Raw genomic sequence first — 25,927 nt, forward strand, 5'->3', positions numbered from 1 at the left:
AGATCAATTCAGAGACGAGTGGGTTATGTCCCCCTACCAGCAGGTGGAGATAGAACGCCAGAGCTCTGCCATAAAGGGTACTGTGCAGCAGCCTTTCCTTCAGTATACTCTCTATCTCAGCAGGTGGGTTGACATCTCCTGTTCTGCTCTGGTTTGGTACTTGCTCCTAGAAAGTTCCGTCAGGCTTAGTAAAGCTGAGGGCGTTGACAGGTAGTTGCCAGTTGCTTGGGGTACACCTGGTGGTGCCAGATCCCTTCCTCCCCCCCCATATCACCCTTCTCCAGGGTCAGGGCCTATGCTGTTGTTCTGCAAATGCCACTCACTGCCAGCATGGGCCACCTTTTACCACTGTTTGGTAAAAAGGCCCCTATATATATTCTGGTTTTGGATACTATTTGGGCGATTCTAAAGAATTTCCAGACTCTGTTGGGTAAGATGAAGATGCAGCATTTTGATCAAACTTGTGGCATGTAGACGCTAGATTCTGTGAGAAGAATCTGCAGTGATTGTTTTCAAGTACAGGTACTGGTCAGCTTATAGTGTTAGTAGGAAAATGACATTACAATGAAATTACGTTTATATATTAGAAGTTAATTTGAGAAATGTATTGCTCTTGAGAGCATATAGTCCTTGTATTCAGTAACGTCAGTGTGCTGGATTGTGCACCAGGCTGATACAGTGTCCGCAGTGTAGACTAGTGTCTGGACTCCTTTTACCCTGTTCTAGTAAGAATCTATATTATGTTTGTCCTTAATCAGTTTTATAACTAAATACAAAACTGGAAACCAGTATAAAAAGCTGGTAATCATCATTTTTTTTTTACACGTTCTCACAAAGTTCCTGTCTCAAGAGGATATTTAACTACATCCTGTGTGCTAGAGTTGAGAAGTCCTTGTTAAAATAGCTCTTCCATTTGTCAGCCTGTGCTTGCAGTTCCTGGAACTGAAGGGTAATAATTACCTGTGGGTTTAGCAGAGTGTGCCTCATTAGTTCTCATTCGCACAACCAATCTTTAGTTTTCGGCTTCGGCTGAAACCAGGTAATACTTTTCGACTGCAGTTTTGGTTTCAGCTGAAAGTGATTAGACCAGTGGTTCCCAAACTTGGTTCCAGAGGCATCCCAGCCAGTCAGGTTTTCAGGATATCCACAATGAATATTCATGAGAGAGGTTTGCATACAGTGGGGGCAGTACACTATCATGAATATTCATTGTCGATATCCTGAACCTGACTGGCTGGATGCCTATAGGACCAGGTTTGGGAATCACTGGTTTAGACAGTTTCTGTAGCTGTCTTGGTCTTGGCTAGGGTTACCATATGTCCTCTTTGAGGACATGTCCTCCTTTTGGACTTCTTCAAATATGTCCTCCAGGTTTTTTAATTTTTTGGAAAATATCCGCTTTCTTTTGTGCCTATGAGAGAAACCATATCTGGCCTATTAGATAGTCTGGAAACATGGGGGTGCTAAAGAGAGAGAGAGGCATTGCTGATCTCTCTTTCCCTGCTGGTTGAATCTGTCAAAGGAAATAGTTCGTGCAGCACAACTGTAATCATATGTCGTCATGCAAAGACTTTCACATGTATATCAGAAGCCAGCTAAAGTTGTTGAAGGATATCCACTCTTCTGATAAGTATACTTGGGCTCAAACTCCATCAAACTAAAATCCAGAAGTTTTGAAAAGTAGATTGTCAGTCATTATTTGATGTGTGTTCATGAACTAAAAGCTATTTACACATTTGCTACGATTATATTTTTCTTTAGCAAAAGTAGCAACCATTTTTATGTTTTGTCTCCGCAAATATGGCAACCCTAGTCTTGGCTGAAAGTGAAAAAAGCGGTTTTGATCTGCCTCTACTGTGGCACTTCTCTGGTCTTCAATGATCTATTAAACATAGCGTAACGGTTAGTGCAGTGGACTGAGAACTCGGGGAATTGGATTTGATTCCTACTGTAGCTCCTTGTGACCCTGGGCAAGTCGTTTAATCCGCTTGCCCCAGGTGCAAACTTATTGTGAGCCCACTAAGAACAGAAAAAGTGCCTGCATATGGTATACGTAAACCACTTTGGTTATACCCACATAAAGGCGGTATATCAAAATCCTGACCCTTCTCCCTTTAGAGTGCCTGTCTCTCTGAGCTCGCTCAGTATCCTGAGATATACCTTATTGGGTCCCATTGCTTTGTCCATGTTCAGTTTTGCATGTTCACAAATACCTTCTGGTGTGTGGCATCTATTAGAGCTGTACCGAATAGCGTTACAATTCAGCTGAATATGAATAATGAGAAATATTATTCAGCTGAATACGAATAATGGGCATTGAGCTTTAACGTAACAATTTTATGTTTCAACGGTTTTTATTGATGACTTGAAGAAATACAACTCCAACTCAGCACCTTAGAGGTGTTATAACATTACAAACTCAAAATCATAACAAAACAGGGGATCTACCCCATTACTTACAGTCATCATATTTTTCAACATTTCTATCCCCCCCCCTTCCCCCCCTAGCCATGCTTTATCAACATTTTTCACCATGGCCAATATACAAATAACAACTTTCATTGGTGTGTTAGCACAGCCTTCCCTTCTCCCGTATCCACATTCCAAAATAATATATTCAAAACTTATATGTTCCCCCCATCTCACATCAAACTCCGCCACTTTTAAAGCGTTATGAGGAGCATACTATTACCAAAAAGTTTGTGATATAGTGAAACAACTAAGAAGAGCTCTTCCTCCCCCCTCCCTCTACCTCCCACCCCTTGTTGAGAGATATCCAGCTTTTAACTTATTACCACAAAGGATGATCCAATTTCAAAATACATCTAAAGTGAGTTCACCATTAAACTGCGTCCTTTAGGAGACAGAGTATGAATGTATGGTCCCCAAACATCCAAAAATCGCTTCAACCTCCCAGGGGAGCTTCCCACTCCTCTCCTCTCAAACAATACAAATTCATGTAACTTATTGCGCCAGTGCCAGAAGTCCGGGGGGGTCTCCGCCATCCACTGACTCATTATTAGTCTTTTACCAATCAAGAAGGCCTTCCGAACCATTTGACGGGCTGACCCCCTCTGCAACAGAAAAGCTTCATATTTATCTAACAAAATTCCCATCGGAGAGCACATGATTCTCAAGTCCAAAAGATCCGCAAAATATTGGGCAATAGAATCCCAAAAGTGTCTCACTTTATAGCAGCTCCATAAACAGTGAAAGAAAGATCCCGGAGCCCTCCCACACTTCCCACATAAGGGTGTAGAAACTCCTCCCATCTTGAATACCTGAGCCTTCGTGAGATAGGCCCTATGAAGAATGCGATATTGGCACTCTCTTAGCCCTGCATTCCCCGTTAAGCTCCGTATCCTGGCCGTCAAAACATTGAAATCTAAAGAAAGATGTGGGCTTTCCAAGTCTCCTGCCCATCTCTGACGAATGTTCTCCCGATCCCTGGGCGCCACAAGTGTCCCCAATACCTTATGTAACCCGGAAATAGACAGACGTTCACTTTGTACCGAGTGAAAAAACTGTCTCAGTAGACGACAGTGTCCAGCGCCCAAGGCCTCCATCTCCAATGAATCCACATAGTGTTTTAACTGGGCATAGGCAAAAGCACCGCCCATATCATATCCCAGCCCCAGTGCTCCTAGGTTTAACATACGGCCTTGTCGATTTAATACATGCTCCAATCGATTTATCCCATGTCTCGACCAGGTCCGAAAAACCGCGTTCTCCAAACCCGGCCGAAACAGCAGATTACCCTGAATAGGGAGCAAATCTGATATACACCTATTCAGGCCATACATCCGCATCATGTCTCTCCAAAGCATCCGTAAAGGGAACACAAGTATACTAGAACGTAGATCAGGAGGAAGTGATTTGCTAGGAGCCTGCAAGAGAAAATTAAAGTGACACGGTGCATAATATTGGCTTTCCAATCTCCTCCAAGTATAATCATCTCGCGCCAAAAACCAATCTCCAAGATGACGCAGAAGGCAGGCCCAATTGTACCTCCTTAGATCCGGGAGCCCTAGACCTCCCTCCCTCCAAGTCCCCTGCAGCATATGTAGTGACAATTTTGCTTTTCTACCTCCCCAGCAGAAGCACCTGATCACTTTGGTCAATAAATTCACATCTTTTGTTTTCAAATAAAGGGGCAACATATGCAACAAATACAACCACCTAGGAAACTCTACCATTCTGAATAATTGAATCCGTCCACTGAGAGACAGAGGCAACGACCGCCAAGCACGTAATCTCTCCGTCGTGTTCCTTAACAGTCTAGAAACATTCAAACTATACAGCTCTGAGACTTTCATCGAGATATGTAGACCAAGATATTTGAAAGATCCCGGTGCCCATCGAAGAGGAAATCTCTCTCCCCACGTTTTCTTTAGGCCTTCCACCGAGGGCAGTGCCAGTGATTTATTGTAATTAAGACGGAACCCTGCAAAATCCCCAAACTCCGTAAATAATTCCAAAAGAGCCGGTAAAGAAGAGTGCGGTTCTGTGAGATGTACTAGTAAATCGTCTGCAAAGGCAGAAAGCAAGAACTCAGAATTCCCTATCTGTACCCCTTTAATCTCCGGGTGTTGTAGTATTTCTCGGAGGAGAGGGTCCAAGGATAAAACAAATAAAAGAGGAGACAAGGGACATCCCTGTCTCGTCCCTCTATAGATCCGGAAGGATCTCGAGCGTTCTTCATTTACCCATACATAGGCACTCGGCACCGAGTACAGGACCTTGACCGCTTCTAGGAAAAAGCCTTCAAAACCATAAGCATGTAGTACCGCAAATAAATGTGACCAACTGACCCGGTCAAACGCCTTTTCCGCATCAAAGCTCACTAAGAGCGACGGAAGGCGGCTTTTGGTTACAACTTCTAAAGATGTCAGTAAAGACCGAACATTTTTCACTGCCGTCCTTCCCCGCACAAAACCCACCTGGGACTCCTCAACCAGGGATGGTAAAATCAATGCTAATCGATTGGCTAAGATCTTAGCATATAGTTTTGCGTCTACATTGATCAAAGAAATGGGTCTATAAGATCCCGGGTCCATCACATTTTTCCCCTCTTTAGGTATCACAATAATTTGAGCTTCTCGAAATGTAGCAGGGAGCGTCTGCTTAGCCACCATTGAGTTAAACAAATTCAATAAAGGCCCCTGAATCTGATCGTAAAACTGTTTATAAAATTCCACTCTATAACCATCAGGTCCAGGAGCCTTGTGAGAAGCACTCTGTTGTAAAGCCAACATCAGCTCTCCCTCTGTAATTGGTGCATTCAATCCTTCTCTCTGCCGATCAGAGAGGCTAGGTAAATCCAAATTGTCTAAATACAGGGTGCTATCTAATACTACGTCTCGGTCCGATTAACGTAACAATTTTAAAAAAGCAACGTGAAATCAGTGATCAAGTGTTTTTCAGTAGAATTTAGCACAGCAAAGCACCGTATTATTGGTATTTGAATATAAATCACTTCGGCTGAATACGAATAATGTATTCTGGGCACGGTTTGGGGCTGAAACGAATGCAAATATTCAGTACAGCTCTAATATCTAAGCAGTCCTCTGAGGACCTTTGTGTTTTTTTTCTGTGACTATTGAACAGAAGTAATTGAGCAATTTTGCTTTCCCCTCATCTCTGTCTGCACATTGATCTTCAGTATCTGTGAGTCTTGTACTTTCACCTCTTGCCTTTTGCCAATTATACCTCTTTCAAAAAAAAAAAAGCATAACTTTTTTTTATATCTTTTGCCATTTTTCTTCTGTCCATGCCTTTGCTATCCTGATCCTTTCTTCCTCTCTTTCTGAGTTCCGTTTCAGGCGGTGGTTCTTTTTGCTAGGAACCGTGGTGTGCTGCTCTGCTGCTGGGTGAATGTTCCTTTGCCTTGGTCTTTCTGCCGGATGTCGTGGTTACTGAAGAAATGGCAACAGACCATGAAATGCTGTTCCCACAGTGAGCAACATCCAGGCTCTGCATGGGGGGCTACTCGGATTCCACCATGGCGGTGGCAGAAAACATGGCACCTTCCCACATGGGGAGTTCCCGCACACTCTCCTTCTTTGCAGTCCAACATGGCGGCTGCTGCTGCAGTTATCTTGCCTGTGGAACATCTGTCTCCATCTTCATGCTGGTCCTCTGAGGAAATCCTGGACCTAGCCGATCCCAGTCCCTCATCAGTTGGGGTGGGGGTTTCAGGATCTTCTGGTGATTCTGGTGGCTTCAGACTGGCCCAAATGTTCATGGTATGCGGATCTCGTCCATCTGGGTTCCAAATTGCAAGTTAAAGATCTCGGTGTGTCTGCGCTGAGTTCTTCGCCGAATACCTATTTGACAGTTCTATTAACAAGCCTGACATCGGTGCGGGGCAAAATGGTAGAGACTATTATAAAGAACGGTATTACAGAGCATATTCAAAAGCATGGATTTAGTGAAGGGAAATCTTGCCTCACCAATCTATTACATTTCTTTGAAGGGGTGAGCAAACGTGGATAAAGGTGAGCCAGTTGATATTGTGTATCTGGATTTTCAAAAGGCGTTTGACAAAGTACATCATGAAAGGCTCCAAAAGAAATTGGGAGAGTCATGGGATAGGAGGCAGTGTCCTATTGTGGATTAAAAACTGGTTAAGAGAGAGAAAACAGAGAGTAGGGTTGAATGTTCAGTATTCTCAATGGAGAAGGGTAGATAGTGGGGTTCCCCAGGGGTCTGTGCTGGGACCGCTGTTGTTAACATATTTATAAATGACCTAAAGATGGGAATAACTAGTGAGGTAATTTAAATTTGCTGACAACATAAAGTTATTCAAAGTTATTAAATCGCAAGAGGATTGTGAAAAATTAACAAGAAGACCTTACGAGACTGGGACACTGGGCGTCTAAATGGCAGATGATGTTTAATGTGAGCAAGTGCAGAGTGATACTTGTGGAAAAAAGGAACCCAAATTTATAGCTACGTAGTGCAAGGTTCCAAGTTAGGAGTCATGACCAAGAAAGGGATCTAGGTGTTGTCGTTGATGATACATTGAAACCCTCTGCTCAGTGTGCGGAGGCGGCTAAGAAAGCAAATAGAATGTTCGGTATTATTAGGAAAGGAATGGAAAACAAAAATGAGGATGTTATAATGCCTTTTATTGGTCCATGGTGCGACCGCACCTCGAATATTGTGTTCAATTCTGGTTGCTGAATCTCAAAAATGATATAGTGGAATTAGAAACGGTACAGAGAAGAGCAACGAAAATGATAAAGGGGATGGGACAACTTCCCTATGAGGAAAGGCTGAAGCGTCTAGGGCTCTTCAGCTTGCAGAAGAGATGGCTGAGGGGAGATATGATAGAGGTCTGTAAAATAATGAGTGGAGTGAAATGGGTAGACATGAATTGTTTGCTTACTCTTTCCAAAAATACTAGGACTAAGGGTCATGCGATGAAGCTGTGAAGTAGTAAATTTAAAACGAATCTGAGAAAATATTTCTTCACTCAACATGTAATTAAACTCTGGAATTCGTTGCCAGAGAATGTGGTAAAGGTGGTTAGCTTAGCGGGGGTTAAAAAGGTCTGGACAGCTTCTTGAAGGAAAAGTCCATAGGCCATTATTAAAATGACTTGGGGAAAATCCACTGCTTATTTCTGGGATAAGCAGCAGAAAATGTATTGAATTTTTTCAGGATCTTTCCAGGTATTTGTGACCTGGATTGGCCATTGTTGGAAACAGGATTCTAGGCTTGATGGACCTGTGGTCTGTCCCAGCGTGGCAATACTTGCATACTTATGTAACAAGGTTTACATGCTTCGTGTCAGTTTAGAGCAGTGCTTCTCAATCGAGTCCTGGGGGGAGGGGGGATACAGCCATTCAGGTTTTCAGGATATCCAGTCCTCGGTGCACACTCACTATTCAGGTTTTCAGGATATCTACAATGAATATGCACGAGAGATTTGCATGCATGGTCTCCTTGGTATGTACATCTGTCTCATGCACATTTTAGTAAAGTTGTGTTTGCTAATGAAATCTATTTTAAAACTGCTTTTTTAAAAACACTTATATTGTGTGTGTCCCTCATATGGCCTGTAGTGGAACAGAGGCCTAAGCAAATAGAGAAAAACTGAATAGCTCTAGTGGGGTTTTTTTTGTACATATTTGTGAAAAGATTAAAAGAATACTCTTGCACCCTGGTACAATGCAAATATTTATAAAGTTCAGGAATGCAGCCTGCAGAAAGATGTATTTTAGTAAAAGTTTTTGTTTCACATTATAATCTGACACAAAGGATGGTGGCAACTTATAGCCTATTAGATTTATTACAGTTTTATTTAAATTTATATGCTGCTTTTCCACATCAAAGTAGCTTTCAAGATTATAAAGTTTTGTTGTGTTTTTATAAAGATTGGCTGACATTTTATTTTAATCATAAAAGCTTTAAAAAATAAACTGAAAAAAGGCAGCAAATAAAACTGAAATAACTGTTTCTTTAGGGCCTGACACAAACACATCAGGCTTGTCAGAACTAATCTTTTGAGTGCATCCTATTCATTTTCCCATCCTCATTAATCTTGGAGGTTTTAATGTCCATGTAGAGGATATGCTTGCACCAATAATTGTTTTTCACTTTTTTTTTTTTTTTTTAGTAGGTTTAAAGCAGTGGATTAATGGCCCTCCTCATTCAAGAGGCTGTACTTTAGACTGAGTCATTTTGAACATAGAGGGAGATGTTATGCTGTTAAATTCTTAGAGTGGCTTAATAATGTCTTGGGCTGACCATTTAGTGATTGTTTTTACTTTTCTTTTTTTTTTTTAATGGATGCTCCTAGACCATTAAATGATCATGTCTACTATACTAATATCTTATCACCATTTTTCACTTATACCTAAACATTTTTTCTACCTTGCCTCTTAGAGTAGGTGACTGCTTGGAACAGTGGGTTAGGGCCAGGTTAGATGAGAGAGCTCCATTACAAAGGAGAAATAATGCACCTGGTAAGCATAATCCATGGTACTACGGTGGTCTTAGTTTTGAAGAGGCAGGTGTGACATGTAGAGCGCCATGTTGGACTGTGGAAGTTAAGACTGCAATGTAAAGAAGTGCAGAAATATTCCAATACCCAGAAAAATAACTTTCTTGCTTCTTTTTACCTAAGATCATTAGTAATGCTAATAACCCAGCTTGTGAATTGTTTTCCATTGCCAGCGGGTTGCTCTTGTTTTTTTGTAATTTGGAGTCCTCCCTGCCGACTGACATTCTGGCTTATAGTTTTCTATTTAAATAGTTTTTAGTTTATTAAATTTATTATACTGCTTTACATAAAAGAAATATCAAAGCAGTTTACAAAAATCAAATATATAAGAATAGAAAAAGATAAGAAATGGAACTGCAATTATAGTAAAACTCACTCATATCAGAGCATACACATCAAACAATATCTAACTCTCATACCATAATAAAAAGCAATATCAATTAGTCCCCGCAACCAATTCAGGAAAAGCTATGGTGAAAAGATGAGCTTTCAGAAGATGCTTAAAGCTAACTAGGGATTTTTCTTCCAGGTTCCTGGTAATGCATTCCAAAGATCCGAGCCCACAAGAAACAATGTTTGCTTCCTTATCCCTGATAAATGTTTGCTTTTATTCCCAATACTCCTAACCTAGAAGCATTTATTGATCATGGATTCTTCTGATGGACATATGGTTTTATCAAAGCCACCAGAGTTGAAGGGATATGTTAGTAAGTTGTGAACTTCATTTAATGAAACGGGAGCACAGCATTCTAGTTTAATCTCTCCAGACCTGGTTGAGTTGGAAGATATGATTTGTTATATTGCTTATTGCATGTTGACAAACTGGGAATGTCTAGATACAATGGGATTATTTATGACCTTATTCCTATTTCCTCATGACAATCATTTCAGTTGAAGTTTACTTTGACTTGCTCATTAAAATTGCTATCCTCTTTCAGTGTTACTTAATTGCCAGTTAGATCCTATGCCGTATAACTGGATTAAGCTCCCATCCCACTACCTCTACTAGTTTATCAAGGAGGGTGGTTCCATCTGTTTGGAAACATATGTTGATTCAGCAAGTTTTGAATTCCTTGCTAGAACCTCTGGTCACTTCTAACTTTAGACCAATTTCAAACTTAAGCTTTGTTACAAAAGTAATAGAAGAAGTTGAAGGTCAACAATTGACCAATTTTGACCAATATTACATCCTTGGTATTCAGAGTTTAACTTTGGACACAGCACAAATAATTCTGGCAGCTTTCGTCAGTGAAGTTTATTCAGCTTTAGATGATGGCCAGATCTAACCTTTGCTTTTGATTTCATTAATCACCATCTTAAGAGACTACAATTTATGGTATTAAAGGCTTGGTTTTAAGTCTTGTTTGAGTCCTTTGGCTGGAATCAGTGCTTATTTGTATATGCAGATATTCTCTTGATAGCCAAGGTTTCACCTACAAGAACAGACCTTACTTTGTCAAATTCAATGTCTTGTTAAAAACGTGGCACTTCCTTCAGGTTTTCTTGGCCGTCATCAAGTCTGATGATGGGCTTTGCCTCTGGGTGTGTCTGATTACGATTATCACACATTAGACATAATCACCCCATGCAGCTTACCCCAGCTGATAGCTGAAGCGCTCACCAGCCTAGTCCTTAGCCTTATACCTAGTATAAAATATACACAATAACTCACAAGTTACTTAGAAACAAAATAAGAAAGTTTATTCCAAAGGAAAAAGAATACAGACTGGATGGACTGTACAGGTCTTTATCTGCCATCATTTACTATGTTACTATGTAAGTCCAGCAATACAAGTGCCAAGCAAGTCTGAAATATGAAAAACAAATTGATTAGAGAGACCCCCTTGTCTCCAATCCTGTTCACTACCTTGGGAGCAAAGAAGCCCCCTGAACCCTGTCACTCATATTTATACAATAATCCGGAAATTAGTTACCATCTAGCACATCTCACTAACCAGTCATCTGATTACACATGCTTATGTCACCCAGAAACTTTTCTCTCAACGTACCTTTGTCACAAATTCCATTCCCACCTCCTCATGCTACTAATGCAGTTTTTTGTCTCACGTATCCAAACTGTAATTTTGTTGTACCAGCTGACCTTGTGGTTGAGCTAGCAGACTGTTCCAACTCCGCTTTACACTATCTAGATATAATGTGGTTTCAAACTGTATAAAACACAGAAAATCTTAACCCAAATATTAATATAAATCTAAATATCCATTAAAGTTATCTTAATTACATTGGGCCACTTTATATGCATGTACTTATCTTCTAAAAGCTGGTAACAAAGTTCACAATCAATAAATTCTTAAGCTGTCTTGTATAGTATCTTGTCCTACATGTGACCTTAACATTGGTCAGCAAAAATACAGAAAAAACAGGGTTTTTTCTATTCTTATGACGTACCTCCCTCCCCGTGATCTTTTGTAACCGTCTCCACAACCACACAGATCTCTCAGTGAAGGGGCCATCTCCCCTTCTCCGATCGCTTGCCCAACAAATCGTGCTAAATGTAAATATGTTTTTAGGTCCAGTCTAGTCAGGAAGAGTGTGGGTCACATGGCTGTTCTTGCACAATTTCATAAGGTCACCCTGCAGCCTGATCTAATTAGCGATGATTGAAAACAGCACACAGAATAATTAGGGGTGAACGAAATAAATCTTATAGATAACCCTTGTTTTATTATTCAGAGGGGTGCTCTGAAAATAAAAACATTAGGGATCTGAGCCCCCACCCCCCATATTCCCTACATCTCCAACATCCAGCGTTTCACCAAGGGCTATGTGAGTGGTACATCTGCACAAGGCTCACAAATTGCTCCCAGCCCACAGTCTTCTCCCGTTGAAAGTGGTGAATTGGGTGGGGCAGGAGGGGGGCAACAGTGGGCGGGTCGCACAGGACACAGCTATAGCTCAGTACAGCAGTGGCGTAGGAAGGGGGGGTCGGTCCGCCCCGGGTGCACGCCGCTGGGGGGTGTCTGCTCCACGCTGGTGCACTGCCCTCTCTGCCCCGAAACAGGTTACTTCCTGTTCCGGGACAGATAGAGCAGTGAATCAGCGCAGAGCCGACACACCCCAGCAACGTGCAGTCGGGGCGGATCGGCCCTCCCGCTCGTCCCTCGCCGCAGGTATGTGCTCCGGGGGGGGGGGGGGAGGTATGCGCTCCAGCGAGAGGAGGGTGCGCCGTGCTGCACCCGGGGGGGGGGGTGCGCTCCAGCGGGAGGAGGGTGCGCTGTGCTGCACCCGGGGGGGGTGCGCAGCGGCGACCCGCCCCGGGTGTCAGCTCCCCTCGCTACGGCTCTGCAGTACAGTCCTTCCTATAACTCAGGCTCTGGCTCAGCTGCAGCCAAAACGTTTTGTCTTTTTTCCATCTATCCACACACACATTTTTTTTTCCTTCTCATCACCTGATGTATCTGTGTATTTGTATAAATTTAGTGTTTACCTAATGTGCCTAGGCTTATTGCTGTATAAGTCTGTTTGTCCTTTGATCTGTCTCTCACCAAATTTTATTTATCATGCACACTACCTTGTTGTGTTGTGTGAAAGGTGATTAATCAAGTCAATAAACCTTAAGCTATTTGTTTAGTAGTGTGCCCCTCTAAAGCATGTGTTGTTTTTGTTTTTTTGTTTGCTTGTTTTTGTTTTTTTGTGATATCCATGATATCCTGCGACAGCCATTTTGAGATTGGAACCCGCATGGGCAGGAGCAATACTCCAGTTGCTAATGCTCATGCTGAGTCCAATCTCGGCTGCGACTGCCACTGTAGTCTCGGCAGCCATTTTGACTGTGGAGCCGGCATGGGCAGGAGCGACTGGGGATCACTCCTGCCCCAAAGAGACCATCAGACCATCAAGGTGTTTAAAAGGAGTGCATGGAGAAGGGTGGTTTCAGTTTCAGCCTAGCATGCACTGGTATTTTCAGCCAGAACCAAAGCATCACCGAACCCAGATTTTGGCCGATTTTGGCAACCTCTAATTCGGGTAAAGTTCATCTCCACAACCTCCACTGGAAGGTTGTTCCATGCATCCACCACCATCTCTGTAAATAAAAATTTCCATAGATTCACCTTCATCCTATGCACCCTTGTTCCACAGCTTCCTTTTAATTTTTGACAAGTGTTTTAAAATATTTATTTTATTATGAATGTTGTAAGCCACCAATAATTTTTGAAATTGAGCGGGTTATTTAATTTAAATAAAAAATTAATTGAAAAGAGGGCCCTCCCTGTGCATTTATGTCAGAGTTATTGAAAATGTCTCCATCATATCTCCTCTCCTGCTTTTCTTTCAACTACCCTATATACTCACATAAACCCATCTGAATTTAAACCCAAGAGAACAACCCCCCCCCCTTTTATTTGTAGGGGGAAAATGTTAACTTGAATATAAACTGAGGGTTTACATTCCTGCATTCCTCCCCTTCCTTTCATCCTTCCTTCTCTCCCCATGTTGTCCAGGGGATCATTTTTACAATTCGGTCTTGCTTCGTGTTTAATAGTGTCACCAAATTCTTTTTGAATTTTTAAAATCATATGTGGATCTGTCAGTTTTTGGGGAAGTATGCCTGTACCCTACGCCCCTCTTCAGAGAATACATCCTAGGTTTTCACGAGACAAGGAGAGTATTGGAATCTGGAGTAATGAGCCCCCTAAAAATCTGAGGGAGTACCAGTCAGGGCCAAAATATCTACATTGTTAAAGCAATTAGGAAAAAATAAACTTCAGAAACAACCATCACTCATTTCTACTCCACTTTTATCCAGTGAACTGAAGGTGGGATATATCGGTAAACAAATGCAATTTCTAGAAAGAAAGGTGGCAGAGGCGATATATAGTTAGAGATGTTCAGGTGCTTCCATAGTAGAAATGCACAACAGGCAGGACTCTTTAAATTAAAAAGAAGTTCTGCAACCAGGGGGCATAGGATGAAGGTAAAAGATTCAGAAGTACTCCAAAAAAATATTTCTTTACAGATTATGGATGTGGATGTGTGGAACAGCTTCCCAGTGGAAGTGAGGACACATTTGAATTAAAGAAAGGACGAGAAAAGGGATTGTAGAGCTTAGTAGTTAGTATGGATGGGCAGACTGTATAGGCCAGGGCTTCCCAAACTGTGGCTCACAACCCCAAATGGGGTTGCAAAACATGAATTTGAAGTTGCAATCTGAGTAGACAGTCCATATAAATGTCATCAGCCCATGCCACAGTAGTCGCATGCCTTCATAATGGGGTCACAGCCACAGAAAGATTTTGATAAGCACTGGGATAAGCCCATATGGTCATCTGCCATCATTTTTGTATTTTTCTATATTACAAATATGGGTCACCAATCAATAAAATCATCCAACATAGAATCATCATTCTTATGTTATTTTACATCATGGTGTTTACTTATCTCATTATTTGGCAACCACAGCAATATATAATGGACTGCCATTTTCCAATCGTGAACCAAACCCCATATATTCTGATTACTTTTTTTTTTCATTCTGAAGGGTTAGTTCTAGGTTTAATGTGACTGGTATGGTTGGCTAAGATATTTATAACGGTAAGAGTGGCACTTTTAAACTCTAAAATGTATTCAGTTTGACGCAGCTGTTTAAGAAACAACAAAGTATTTACTTTATTTTACAGCATCTCACCAACATAGATCATATCCTTCTCAGATTGTTGTGATTTTATACCCTATGATTAAAAGATCCATGACATGTACAGCTGTGCAACTGATTTGATTCTTGTTTTCTTTGTTTTAGCCTTTCCACCCCATGGTGAATCTGGAATGCTCCCGGGATTTTCGTCCATTCCTCTGTGCCTTGTATGCTCCCATCTGCATGGAGTATGGACGTGTCACCCTTCCCTGCCGTAGATTGTGCCAACGAGCTTACAGTGAATGTTACAAACTTATGGAGATGTTTGGTGTCTCTTGGCCTGAGGACATGGAATGCAACAGGTGAGAATAGTTTGACGTGTAGCTAGGGAATGTGGACAAGGCTAATAGTATAATTGGATCTAAAAATAGTTTGGCAAGTTTGTGGAGAACAGGTCTGTTAACAATTAGCCAGCAAGATTTGGGGATTGCTACCTCTTTGTTCTAGGAGTAAAGTATTAAGGAATAGATCTTCCCATTAAGATCTGTATGGTAGTTCTCTTGGGTGAATTGGCCTATTGGGCCAAGTGTTCCAGGAGTCAGGACCTGCTGCACTTACCACCAAAGAGGATGGAAAAAAAACAAGTAAGAAAGTCCAGAGATCTTCTGGTGTTGGTAAGGTGAGGGGGTGAACTGGTACGAGAGAGGATTCCCCCACACTGGTGTTTTTTTGATACAGTTCTTCCCCCCCCCCCCCCCCCCCCCCCCCCCCCCCGGTTGTTCCTGGTGATCGGATTGGCCACTGTCTGAGACAGGGTATTGGACATAATGGACTGCTGGTGTGACCCTGCATTACACTTAGTGGAATTGATTGTTTCTTGGAGAAACAAATCATCACATTTATTAAAATTGAATTTGTAGTATATCATCTAGTTATTTAATCTCCTTGTGTTTAAATATCAGATTTTAAATTATTTGAGCAATGGACTCCCATTATTTGTATAGCACAGTGTGCACTAATAGTACATATACAATTTTCTTAAATGGTTTAAAAGAAAACCAGCCTATTTTCCTTTTAGATTAAATTACAGTCTTCATATAGACATTTTTCTACAGACACAATACAAACAAACAAACAAAAGCATGCTGAACAAATTTACTTAACAATCTTCACTGCATCCATGCAATGTGTTAGCTTTTATGATTACTCTCCTTGACATCAACTCCTTCCTGATTCCTATATAATGTACAGGGCCGGTCTAACCCGGTAAGCAGGGTAAGCACTGCAGGGGGGCGCCTGCCTTCAAGGGCGCCGCTTTGCAAGCAATCAAGCTCTGCTGAGGCTTTTGTTTTTCAGTATCTAATCTCTGCTGCTCATCTCAGTCTGGCTCCAAAGCTGTCAGCTCTGTGTCCCGTCCCCTCCCCCCTCCCAAGCAGAGAAATATCCTCCTTGTGTTTGTCAGAGGACGTCACTGCTCCAACTGAATCTGGCTCTGAAATAACTTGTGGGAACTCAGCTAACCTCTGCCCAGAGAGGGCTCAGACAGAGACAGCACAGCAGAGCCTGGACCTTTGTTTTGTCAGAGACTGCTGTTTAGTGCTGCACCTGACCCACCCTTTTCCACCCCCAACACAGCAACTCACAGGACAGGAGGGCTAGATGCTTTCAATTCCTAACCATCACCTATCTCTCATTCCCACTTCAGTAACTCCTGTTAGTCTGTCCAACTCAGATTGTAGAATATGTTAGTTTATGCTGATTAAGTCTGTCCTAGCTAGATCCTAAGCTGTGCTCGATGGGAAGGCTATTGTGCTGCATGCAGAGTCTAACTTCTTAGGATTTCAGGTTAATTTTTAAAGAATTTGAAGAGGGGCTATCTCTGTTCTACATGTGTGACTGCAAGGCCAAGTGTCTGAATAGGGATCTGTTTGTTAGATTCTGAAATTTTGATAACACATTGTTTTTCAGAGTTGGCAAGACTGTCTGTTCTCCTAATTCCTGGTCTGTGTGCTAAGTTATTTTTCTTCTATACTGGTGTAATATTTTCAATGATGCCATGGCTGGTAAAAGGGGTGTGTCTACTGTGGGGGCGGAGCCATAGTGATCCCGCCTCTGGATGGGTAGGGGCGCCGACTAATAGACTGCAGGAGGGCACTAGAAACCTTAGGGCCAGCCCTGATAATGTAGACTGTTCTAGTGGCATGAACTGGCAAAGTTGAGAAAAAAGAAGTTAGGAAAAGGCAGAGGATCTTTTTACCTAGTGAGTCAGAAAATAAAATGCAAAAAACAATTTTGAGATTATTTTGTAAAGCCTGTTTTTTTTTTCTGTGTTTTAATGTTTTAGATTTCCAGATTGTGATGAGCCCTATCCACGTCTTGCAGACCTCAGTTCGGTTGGAGAGCTCACTGAAGAAACCCCGATGGCAGTGCAGAGGGATTATGGCTTCTGGTGTCCAAGAGAGTTGAAAATTGATCCTGATTTGGGATACTCGTTCTTGGGGCGGCGAGACTGTTCCCCTCCCTGTCCAAATATGTACTTCAGACGAGAAGAATTGTCATTTGCCCGATATTTTATAGGAGTAATTTCCATTGTTTGTCTCTCTGCTACCCTTTTCACCTTTTTAACTTTTTTGATTGATGTTACACGGTTTCGCTACCCAGAAAGACCCATTATATTCTATGCTGTCTGCTACATGATGGTGTCCTTGATTTTCTTTATTGGGTTTTTGTTAGAAGATCGTGTAGCCTGCAATGCCTCCATCCCTGGCCAGTATAAAGCCTCCACTGTGACACAAGGATCGCACAACAAGGCTTGCACCATGCTTTTTATGGTGCTCTATTTCTTTACTATGGCTGGCAGTGTTTGGTGGGTCATCCTTACTATCACATGGTTCTTGGCAGCCGTGCCAAAGTGGGGCAGTGAAGCCATCGAGAAGAAAGCACTTTTGTTTCATGCCAGCGCGTGGGGCATCCCTGGAACACTAACTATCATCCTGCTAGCAATGAACAAAATCGAAGGGGACAGTATCAGCGGTGTGTGCTTCGTGGGCCTCTATGATGTTGATGCATTAAGATACTTTGTGCTTGCTCCCCTTTGCCTCTATGTGGTGGTGGGTGTTTCACTACTGCTGGCCGGCATTATTTCCCTAAATCGGGTTCGAATTGAAATCCCTTTAGAGAAGGAGAATCAGGACAAGCTGGTGAAGTTCATGATCCGTATTGGAGTATTTAGTGTTCTGTATCTTGTACCCCTCTTAGTTGTGATAGGCTGCTATTTCTATGAACAGGCATACAGAAGTGTGTGGGAGACAACATGGATACAGGAACGTTGCAGAGAATACCACATTCCATGCCCCTATCAGGTAAGAAATCATTTTTGGGTATCTCGGAATACATATATGAGTGATGAGTAGAATACAAAAGTTACAAGATTACAAACTTTTAATTTTGTTTTCAGCTGTTTTAATTTGTCGACTGAGCCCCCCCCCCCCCCATAGAAATTACTTTATAGACTTTTAATTACTATATGCTTTTAGCAATATGACATGGGGGAGGGAGTTAATTCTTCTTGGGTTGCTTATATGTGCGACATGATTTTCAAGCTTTATCTACTACTGTATGTTGACTGTGTCAGGTCTCTTATCCCTCCCCCCTGCAGAAAGAAAATAGAAAAATAAAATCTTAAACTCATCATGATGCCATATTTTTCCTTGTTCAGGTGACACAGTCTACATTTTAATGTTAATTTCATCATTTTTGGACAATAAAAGAGCAGAAGATTTAAAAATATAACCCTAACTTTTCCAATCAATCAGTTACTCCCAGAGAGGCCTCATACATACTAAAAAAGTTGTGTTCATGTTGAATTAGTTAAGAGAAGTTTGTTTTCCTTTTGCCACCATAAAAGAAAGACAAGGAACTCGAATCCTTGATTGTAGTCTGATTTGTAAAGATATATCTGCAAATAACTTGAGATCAGAGAATCCAAATGTTTGTTCATATTGCACAGTAAATGGGGGGGGGGGGGGGGGGGGGGGGGGGGGACCTAAATCTATTTCAACAATGTCCTTTGTTGGAATTGCAGCATACAATATGTTGCACTTCTTCTGTTCATTGAAGTGATATTCAGTAGGAACAGAGAAGACAAAATCAGTCATCTGCACTTCTAGTTGGTCTGCAAGGTGGCCATCTTCACATATTATTTTTAGGTTCAATATTTAGTGTGATTTATCTGGGGTAGGAACGACTCTTACCTGGATAAGTTCTGCTTACTACCTTCCAGTATCTGGGTAGTGCCATGATTGTCTGAGGGCAGAATCTAGATAAAGCTGGCATTTACCTGGTTAGTGGCAATATTCAGTCTCCTAACCGGGTAATTAACTGGATAAAGCTAAAACAGCAAAAGGACTGTCTTACCATTATCCAATTAATTATCTAGATACTGGTCTCAATCAGGGCCGTGCCTAGGGTCTCTGGTGCCCCCCTGCAGACTATCGGTTGGCGCCCCCCCCCCCCCCCCCCCCCCCCCCGCCCCGTCCAGCAGAGCAGGAACAGAAGGGAGCAGGCAAGTAAGCCGGACCTCAGGAAAAAATAGCACTGTATGTATCCCTCATTGATAAGTCTCTGACTCTAAAGTTTAGCAATTTCATTAAAGCAAAATGTATTTTCACATATCACATCCTATCCAAGGAGAATGTTTTATATATGTCACCAGTCTGTGGTAAAACTTCACACAGTATCAAAATACCTCTAATATGTAGTCGTGCCAGCTGAGGAAACTAACTGTGCTCAGCTCACAAGAGACAGAGTGAACATAAAATAAAACTTCATCCTTAAAAGATAATATCGGATGAATGCATGAAGGTGAATATGAATTCCTGTGAATGGAATCAATTTGATTTACAATAAATCCAGATACTACTCCCTCATATATATAACAAAAAATTATTTAAGTGGAATGGAATTATTTGACTGTACTGGTAAACAGAAAGAAATACTCTATTGCATTCTAATCTCCTTTGCACCAAAGGATATAATTCAGATCAAACATTTATCTCTGATCAACTATTTCAGATCAAATATTTATTTCAGATCAAATATTAAGGTTTCCTTGCTTACAGTCACTTAAATCTACCTAGCCTTTGTATAGCTTATAGGATTTAAACACTCTTAAACTGAAATTCACCCTTTTCTATTCTTCATAAACTTCAAGTAATCCTGAAATATTCAGATCCTTTTCTCACTAGGGAAACTTCAATCGCCACCAATCTCTTTTCACTTATATTTTCTCATTTACCACAATCAGGCACTCTTTTATAACTTCAGTCAACAAACACAGGAAGTCACAGCTGGATGTCTCTCTTGGCAAAGGACAGCTCTCACTCTGTTCACTTCCCGGGCAGATTTCTTAACAGAAGCTGATCATCCAATCAGAGAGCTCTATTTGAATGCAGATTAACATACAGACACTCATGGGAATGTTTAGTGAAAAACACCGGACTAATTTGCATATGATTTAAACAAATCTGAGCATATGACAACCAAGTACAGACTCCCAGCACCTGAATTCTGCAATTAGATTTAAGGCAAATACTTTTAAAACTTATTTTTAGCACTTTTAAAATTTCAGGTTCTCTTTAATTTGAATGCTGTTTCAAGCTCTGAAACTCATCCTGACTGAGGAGCTAGCCCCAAACCAAAGCATAAATAGCAATCTGGTTGTATTCTCACGTAACTTGAAGAGCGTGCCTGCCTCAATTAATACTGCTCCTTTGCATGAAAAGGGGAGGGCAGCGGAGATAGGAGAATCACAAGTTCAGGTGAAAGATTTTGCAAGTGAGCAGACGGACGGTAGGGCAGTGGCGCCCCTCGAAGGCAAGCGCCCCCCTGCGGTGCTTACCTCGCTTACCGCATCAGCACGGCCCTGGTCTCAATATTGCAGGTACCTGGATATTCAGTGCTGGTCGGTATCCAGATACCAGTGCTGAACATCCACGTATAAAATAATTTCTGGCAGCCAGCATTTAAAAAAACACTGATCTCTGTGGCTGAATGTCAGGGGGTTTTATTACTATTATTTCTCTGCAAAATGTACATTTTAAGTTTTGTTTTTTTTTTAATCAGGGCCAGCTCAACCATCGGGCAAAACTAGGTAATAGCCTAGGGCGGCAGCTTCAAGGGAACAACAAAGAACAGTCATGGTCAAAGCAAACCAATAGTCTGAAAGCCACACAAATGGAAAAAAAAACCATTAATTTGTATTTTTATCCACAGGGAGGGTGGGCAGTTTCCAAATAGCTCATGTGCCCAGGTAAATGGCTTTTGGAAATTGCCCTCATATGTATGAAATAGTTTAATATATTTCAAATATATTTTAAAACATGATGTCCAATTTTACAAGACCGTTCTGGGAGGGATGGTATTGAGCTGATCATGACAGTTAAGTTTAATTATCAAAATCTCAGGGGGGGGATGCCTAGAGGCCTGTAATATTAAGACAGAGGGGACACAAGGATGGAGGTTTGTCTAGGGCACCTAATACCTTTGCATCAGCCCTGTTCTTACTCCAGTGTTTGTAGCGGGAGAAAGGATTTCATGCTTACTACTGTCATAAGCCTCCACCAGTTAGTGGTTCTTGTGCTTCTTTTTTTCTCCCACAGTGAGATGAAAGAAAGATGATAGAAACCTAGTGTACCCTGTGCAGTCACAAGCAAAAGCAGGGATTACACAAGGTGTAAAAAGGGAAGGTATTTGAATGACAATCCATTGAGGCACTTAAGCATGAATGACTGAGGTCACCCAAGGTTATCTGCATATATGTCTAGCACAGCTTCCTCGTGGATTTAAATAACAGCACATTGATTTATGTAATATGTCTGCTATCTAGAGCTGTTTTACCTTGAGAAATATCAAATTTCATTTGAGAACATTTACAATGGAATACAGCCACATGCCGTGTTCCTCACTCCTTGCCAACAATCTGCAGGTTCTAGTGAGTATTAAAACCAAACCAGGTTATAACATTGAATGTTAGTCATCTTGTCTGCCCAAGTTAAAGAGGGAATTGCCTGTTTCCATTTTGGTTGCACAAAGATTGGGAGATAGAAGCAAATAAGAAGAAAAAGAGAGTGAAACTTAAAAGTGGGGAGGGATAGGGAGCGAAAGGGGATGGGATTTGATATAATCTTTCTCTGTTTACAATCAGTGGTGTACGTATTATGTACAGGTTCTTATTTTGTACCTGGGGAAATGGAGGATTAAGTGACTTACCCAGAGTCATAAGGAGCTGCAGTGGGAATTGAGCCCGGTTCCCCAGGGTCTCGGGCCATTGCACTAACCATTAGGCAGCTACTCCATTCAACAAAAGGAAAAGTGGCAAAGTGAAGAAAGGATTAGGCAAACCTGTAGACAGTGCTATTACAGGGAGGAGAAGCTGCAGCTGTAAAGTATATCTGGGGGTACAAAGAAGTGCACAAACAGACCTGAAGGAACTAAAGTGGGGAAGGTATATGAACATGGTTCATGCATGCATGTTTATCCTTGTCTTAGACAGTCGGGGTGGTTGTGCAGTTAGGAAGGGGTATTTCAGGAGAGGGTAGTTGGGATATGGACAGGTAATTGTGGGAGTGTAGTTTGGGGCAGGAAGGAAGTTGCAGAGAGAGTAGGGAATAGAAGAGAGGCAATTTTGAATGGAGGAATTCTCTGTTACGTTTAATTGTATCTTAAGTTTCTATGTTGCAGAAACTGAAACTTCTACTACTACTTATCATTTCTATTGCGCTACTAGATGTACGCAGCACTGTACACTTGAATATGAAGTGTTCAAGTGTACATAGAAATGAATCGGGTGGTTTTTATGTAAGGGCTCATTTTCAGGGACTCCCAGTCTGATTTGGGCAATTTTTGATTTTGTATCTTTTCACCTGTTTTCTCCCCCTTGACAAATTCTGATCCTTGTTTTCTTGACCCTTATGTATAATTCTTTCCCTCGTCCCCTCCCTTTTCCACATGCTTTTTATTCATTCCAGCTCAAAAAAAAAATGGGATATGGCATCATAAGCACACCTGGGAATCTGAGTTCTGGACCCTGAGATTGGAAGGATGGGTTTGTGAAAACTGTACCCCCCCCAACACCCAATCACTGATTTGGATTGGTGTAAGGGTGCATTTTTCTCTTCCCACCCTCTCCAGATTGGCAATGGGTAAGGATAAGTTTTGAACCTTCTCCCCCACCCCGAACACACAAAACAGTCCCTCACGCTCTCTCTCACATACTCAGATTCAGGAAACATTATTGGCATGACAGTTCTTAATCTCCTTGGCAGTGTTTCCCCTTAGGCAATTTTCAAATGAAGAGAATGCACACACTCTCCTTTTGAGAACTGGTGAAAATACTTTGGACTTTTTGAATTTTGAAAATTGCTTTTGTAGAGGATGATCATCCGAGATTCTCTGCAAGCAAACACTTTTTTACCCATAGAGAAAGACCTATTGAACATTTTCGTTCCCCACCTTCCCTGTCTCCCAATGGGAGGAAAAGAGTAGACCCAAGGGTGGGATTAGGGTGGATCTGGTGACTCAACTCTGCACTTGAAGGCAAAAAATCTTCCTGCAATGCAGTCGCTGCAGAATTCGTCAAAGGACTCAGGTAGCCATGGCAGTGACATATGTGCAGCGAGTTCCTTGATTGAGTGCAAAACACCGTAAGTATAGTAGCACTGGGGACCCTGTTGCAGTCTTCTTGAACATGGTCTATTTGTAACGGAGATAAAATTGATGAACTCTTTCAGTTTCCCAAGGCATGCCTTGCTCATGTGGTGGTGATCAACCACACACATTTTAATATAGATTTCCTCTGGAACTTAGACACCAGCAAATATTTAGCAGTCTGTCGATTTGTTTACCTTTGCCACTGCCCTCCTCTTGCACAGGTAGTCATCTCTAATGTGCAGGTTGACCAAAAGGGGAAAGAAGTTCACAAAAGTGACGCCGGGAATGCCTTTATACTCCATGCAAGCCATGTTTCAGCACAGCATGACCCCAGACTATAAAACCAATTCCCCTTGGAAGCATCTCTAAGACACCGCCTCCATTAAAATTTGCAAGGCAGGTCTCCCATCTGAGTCTTCTTGCAGTGGTCTGACCACATGACTGTGGTGATGGTTGCAGAGTATATCTGTTGTCACAGGCATCAGCTAGTGCAGGAATGCGAGCCTTGGGCTCTTTGTTTTTTAAAGGTTGTTTAGCAGGTTTGTGTAACACAACAGAACCATTCAAATCCCTGATTAACTAAAGCTAGCATGGAGGATAATATTGCACTCTATCTGGCAAGATCAACTAAACTTTTTCTAGTTCAGAAAATGATCTGCCTTTGTTTTGTTTGTTTAAAAAAAAAAATTTTTTTTTAAGTGTTAGGGGAAACGGTGTGTCTACCTTCCAGCCCAATCTGTTACCTCCTTTCCTCGTCAAGCATCGATAACATCTCTTATGCTTCCAGCTTCTTTGGTTAAAAATTTTAATAGGGTAATGGCTAGGGATCCTTTACTTTCTTCTGTGTTACAGGTGGGAGTTACTGTACTGCCCAAGCCCGGTAAGGATGTGAAGCTGTATAGTTTGTATAGATCAATTTCCTACTGGAGCACTTAGTCTTAGCAGTAGATATTTGTGTTACATAGGGTGGGGGGGGGGGGGGGGCAAGCAAAGAAGTTCTTTTTTTTTTTTTTTTCCATGAATATTGTCTTGTAGCTTACTGGCTTCTGAACCCATTCTGCTGCAGCATGGGTATTTTTTTAATAGAGCTCCAAATGGGATGACTGGTTCATGGATGGTATAGCTTGCATTTTAAGTGGATTTTAAGAGGAGGTCAGTTGCCAGTGTGGCCAAGACCCAGCTGGGTAGCGACTTTCACATGTGCTTGTTTCTTGGTACAGCTGCCTATGTTTCAGTCATGGTTTGCCAGTTGTGCATCTCTAAGCAGCCTTCGAGACTTGGGGCCTTGTTTACTAAGCTGTGCTAGAGGCGCGCTAGTGTTTTTAGTGCACTCTAAGCATTAGCGTACGCTAACCTTGTAGATGCCCATAATAATCCTGTGGGTGTCTACACAGTGCGTGCTAATTTTTAGCACACGCTAAAAACACTAGCGCATCTTAGTTAACATGGCTTTAAGTTTGTTTTGGTTGCAGTTTCTCAAGCCTTCAGGTTTTTTTTCCCTCCAGGTTCTCCCTTAACAGGCTACTGAAAATCCATTTACTTTTCACACATACTCTTTAACTCTCGTTTCCTAATTATAGAATCACTGTGGCAGAGAGTTTTCCTTATTAATTAGTTTGGGCCGTGTTCTGTTTCTAGTGGGGTGGGGGGGGTCTGCCTTTTCCATGGTGAGTTTGTGTTGGGGATGGGGAGTTCCACATAGAGTGTTATAGTTGCAGCAAACTAGCAGTAGAATATCTCTACCTGGAAAGTGGCTGCTTCTAAGCCTGAAGGTCAAAGGTTCAAGCTGGTTTCAGCATGCCTTAAAAAATAGAGAATTTGGAGGTACCTGGAGTCCAAGACCGTTCCTTCTTACTTTCCCATTCCCTTGGGTGGGGGGGGGGGGGGGAAGTTGGGCTTGAGGCGCCTTTAAAACTTTGGGTGGAAATTGAACAGAGATCTCTCAAATGTCAACCACTGTATGGAATAGCACCCGAGGCATTACATTTTTAAGTACAGAGATACCAAGACACTTGCTGGCTGTGTCGCTGTAGCTTGGGTATCTGATCAGCCAGGGCAGCGCAAAGAAATATCTAAAATCTCGTTCTTCAGCTTTGGACTTCCCTGCCTAGAAGTACTAGTACACAGATTTCAAGAATGGAGCTGCTGGAGCAGCTGCTGATTAACGCAGGGCTGTGAATATGAACTGCTATCAGACCAATAGTCCATCTAGCCCAGTATCCTGCTTCCAACAATGGCCAACCCAAGTCACAAGTACCTAGCAAAATCCCAAAGAGTAGCAAGATTCTGTGCTTTACCAACTCTAGGGATAAGAAGTAGTGGCTTTACCCGTGTCTACCTTAATGGCAGTTTATGGACTTTTCCTCCAAGAACTTGTCCAAATCTGTGTTAAACCCACATGTGCTAACTGCTTTTACCACATCCTCTGACAGTGAGTTCCAGAGCATAACTTTTTTGAGTGAAAAATATTTTTCTCATATTTGTTTTAAGTGTTACTATGTCACTTCATAGAATGCCCCATTTTCTTTGTACTTGATTCATGTTTATCCATTCTACTCAGTTTTTGTAGACCTCTATCATATCCCTCCCCCCTTCAGCTTTTTCTTCTCCAATCT

The 25,927-nt window shown here is 41.8% G+C and overlaps 1 protein-coding gene across 2 annotated transcripts in view; it reads left to right on the top strand.

The window, feature by feature from the left end:
• FZD3 (frizzled class receptor 3) overlaps positions 1 to 25,927 on the top strand; it is an 87,340-nt gene that overhangs the window by 35,725 nt on the left and 25,688 nt on the right. For both annotated transcript variants that reach the window (XM_030198700.1, XM_030198699.1), the window contains exons 3-4: positions 14,769 to 14,965; positions 16,948 to 17,965. In XM_030198700.1, the coding sequence (XP_030054560.1) occupies positions 14,769 to 14,965; positions 16,948 to 17,965 (1,215 nt within the window). The remainder of the gene's footprint in view (positions 1 to 14,768; positions 14,966 to 16,947; positions 17,966 to 25,927) is intronic.

The sequence above is a fragment of the Microcaecilia unicolor genome, chromosome 3 (assembly GCF_901765095.1).
Source record: "Microcaecilia unicolor chromosome 3, aMicUni1.1, whole genome shotgun sequence".
NCBI classification, from domain to species: domain Eukaryota; kingdom Metazoa; phylum Chordata; class Amphibia; order Gymnophiona; family Siphonopidae; genus Microcaecilia; species Microcaecilia unicolor.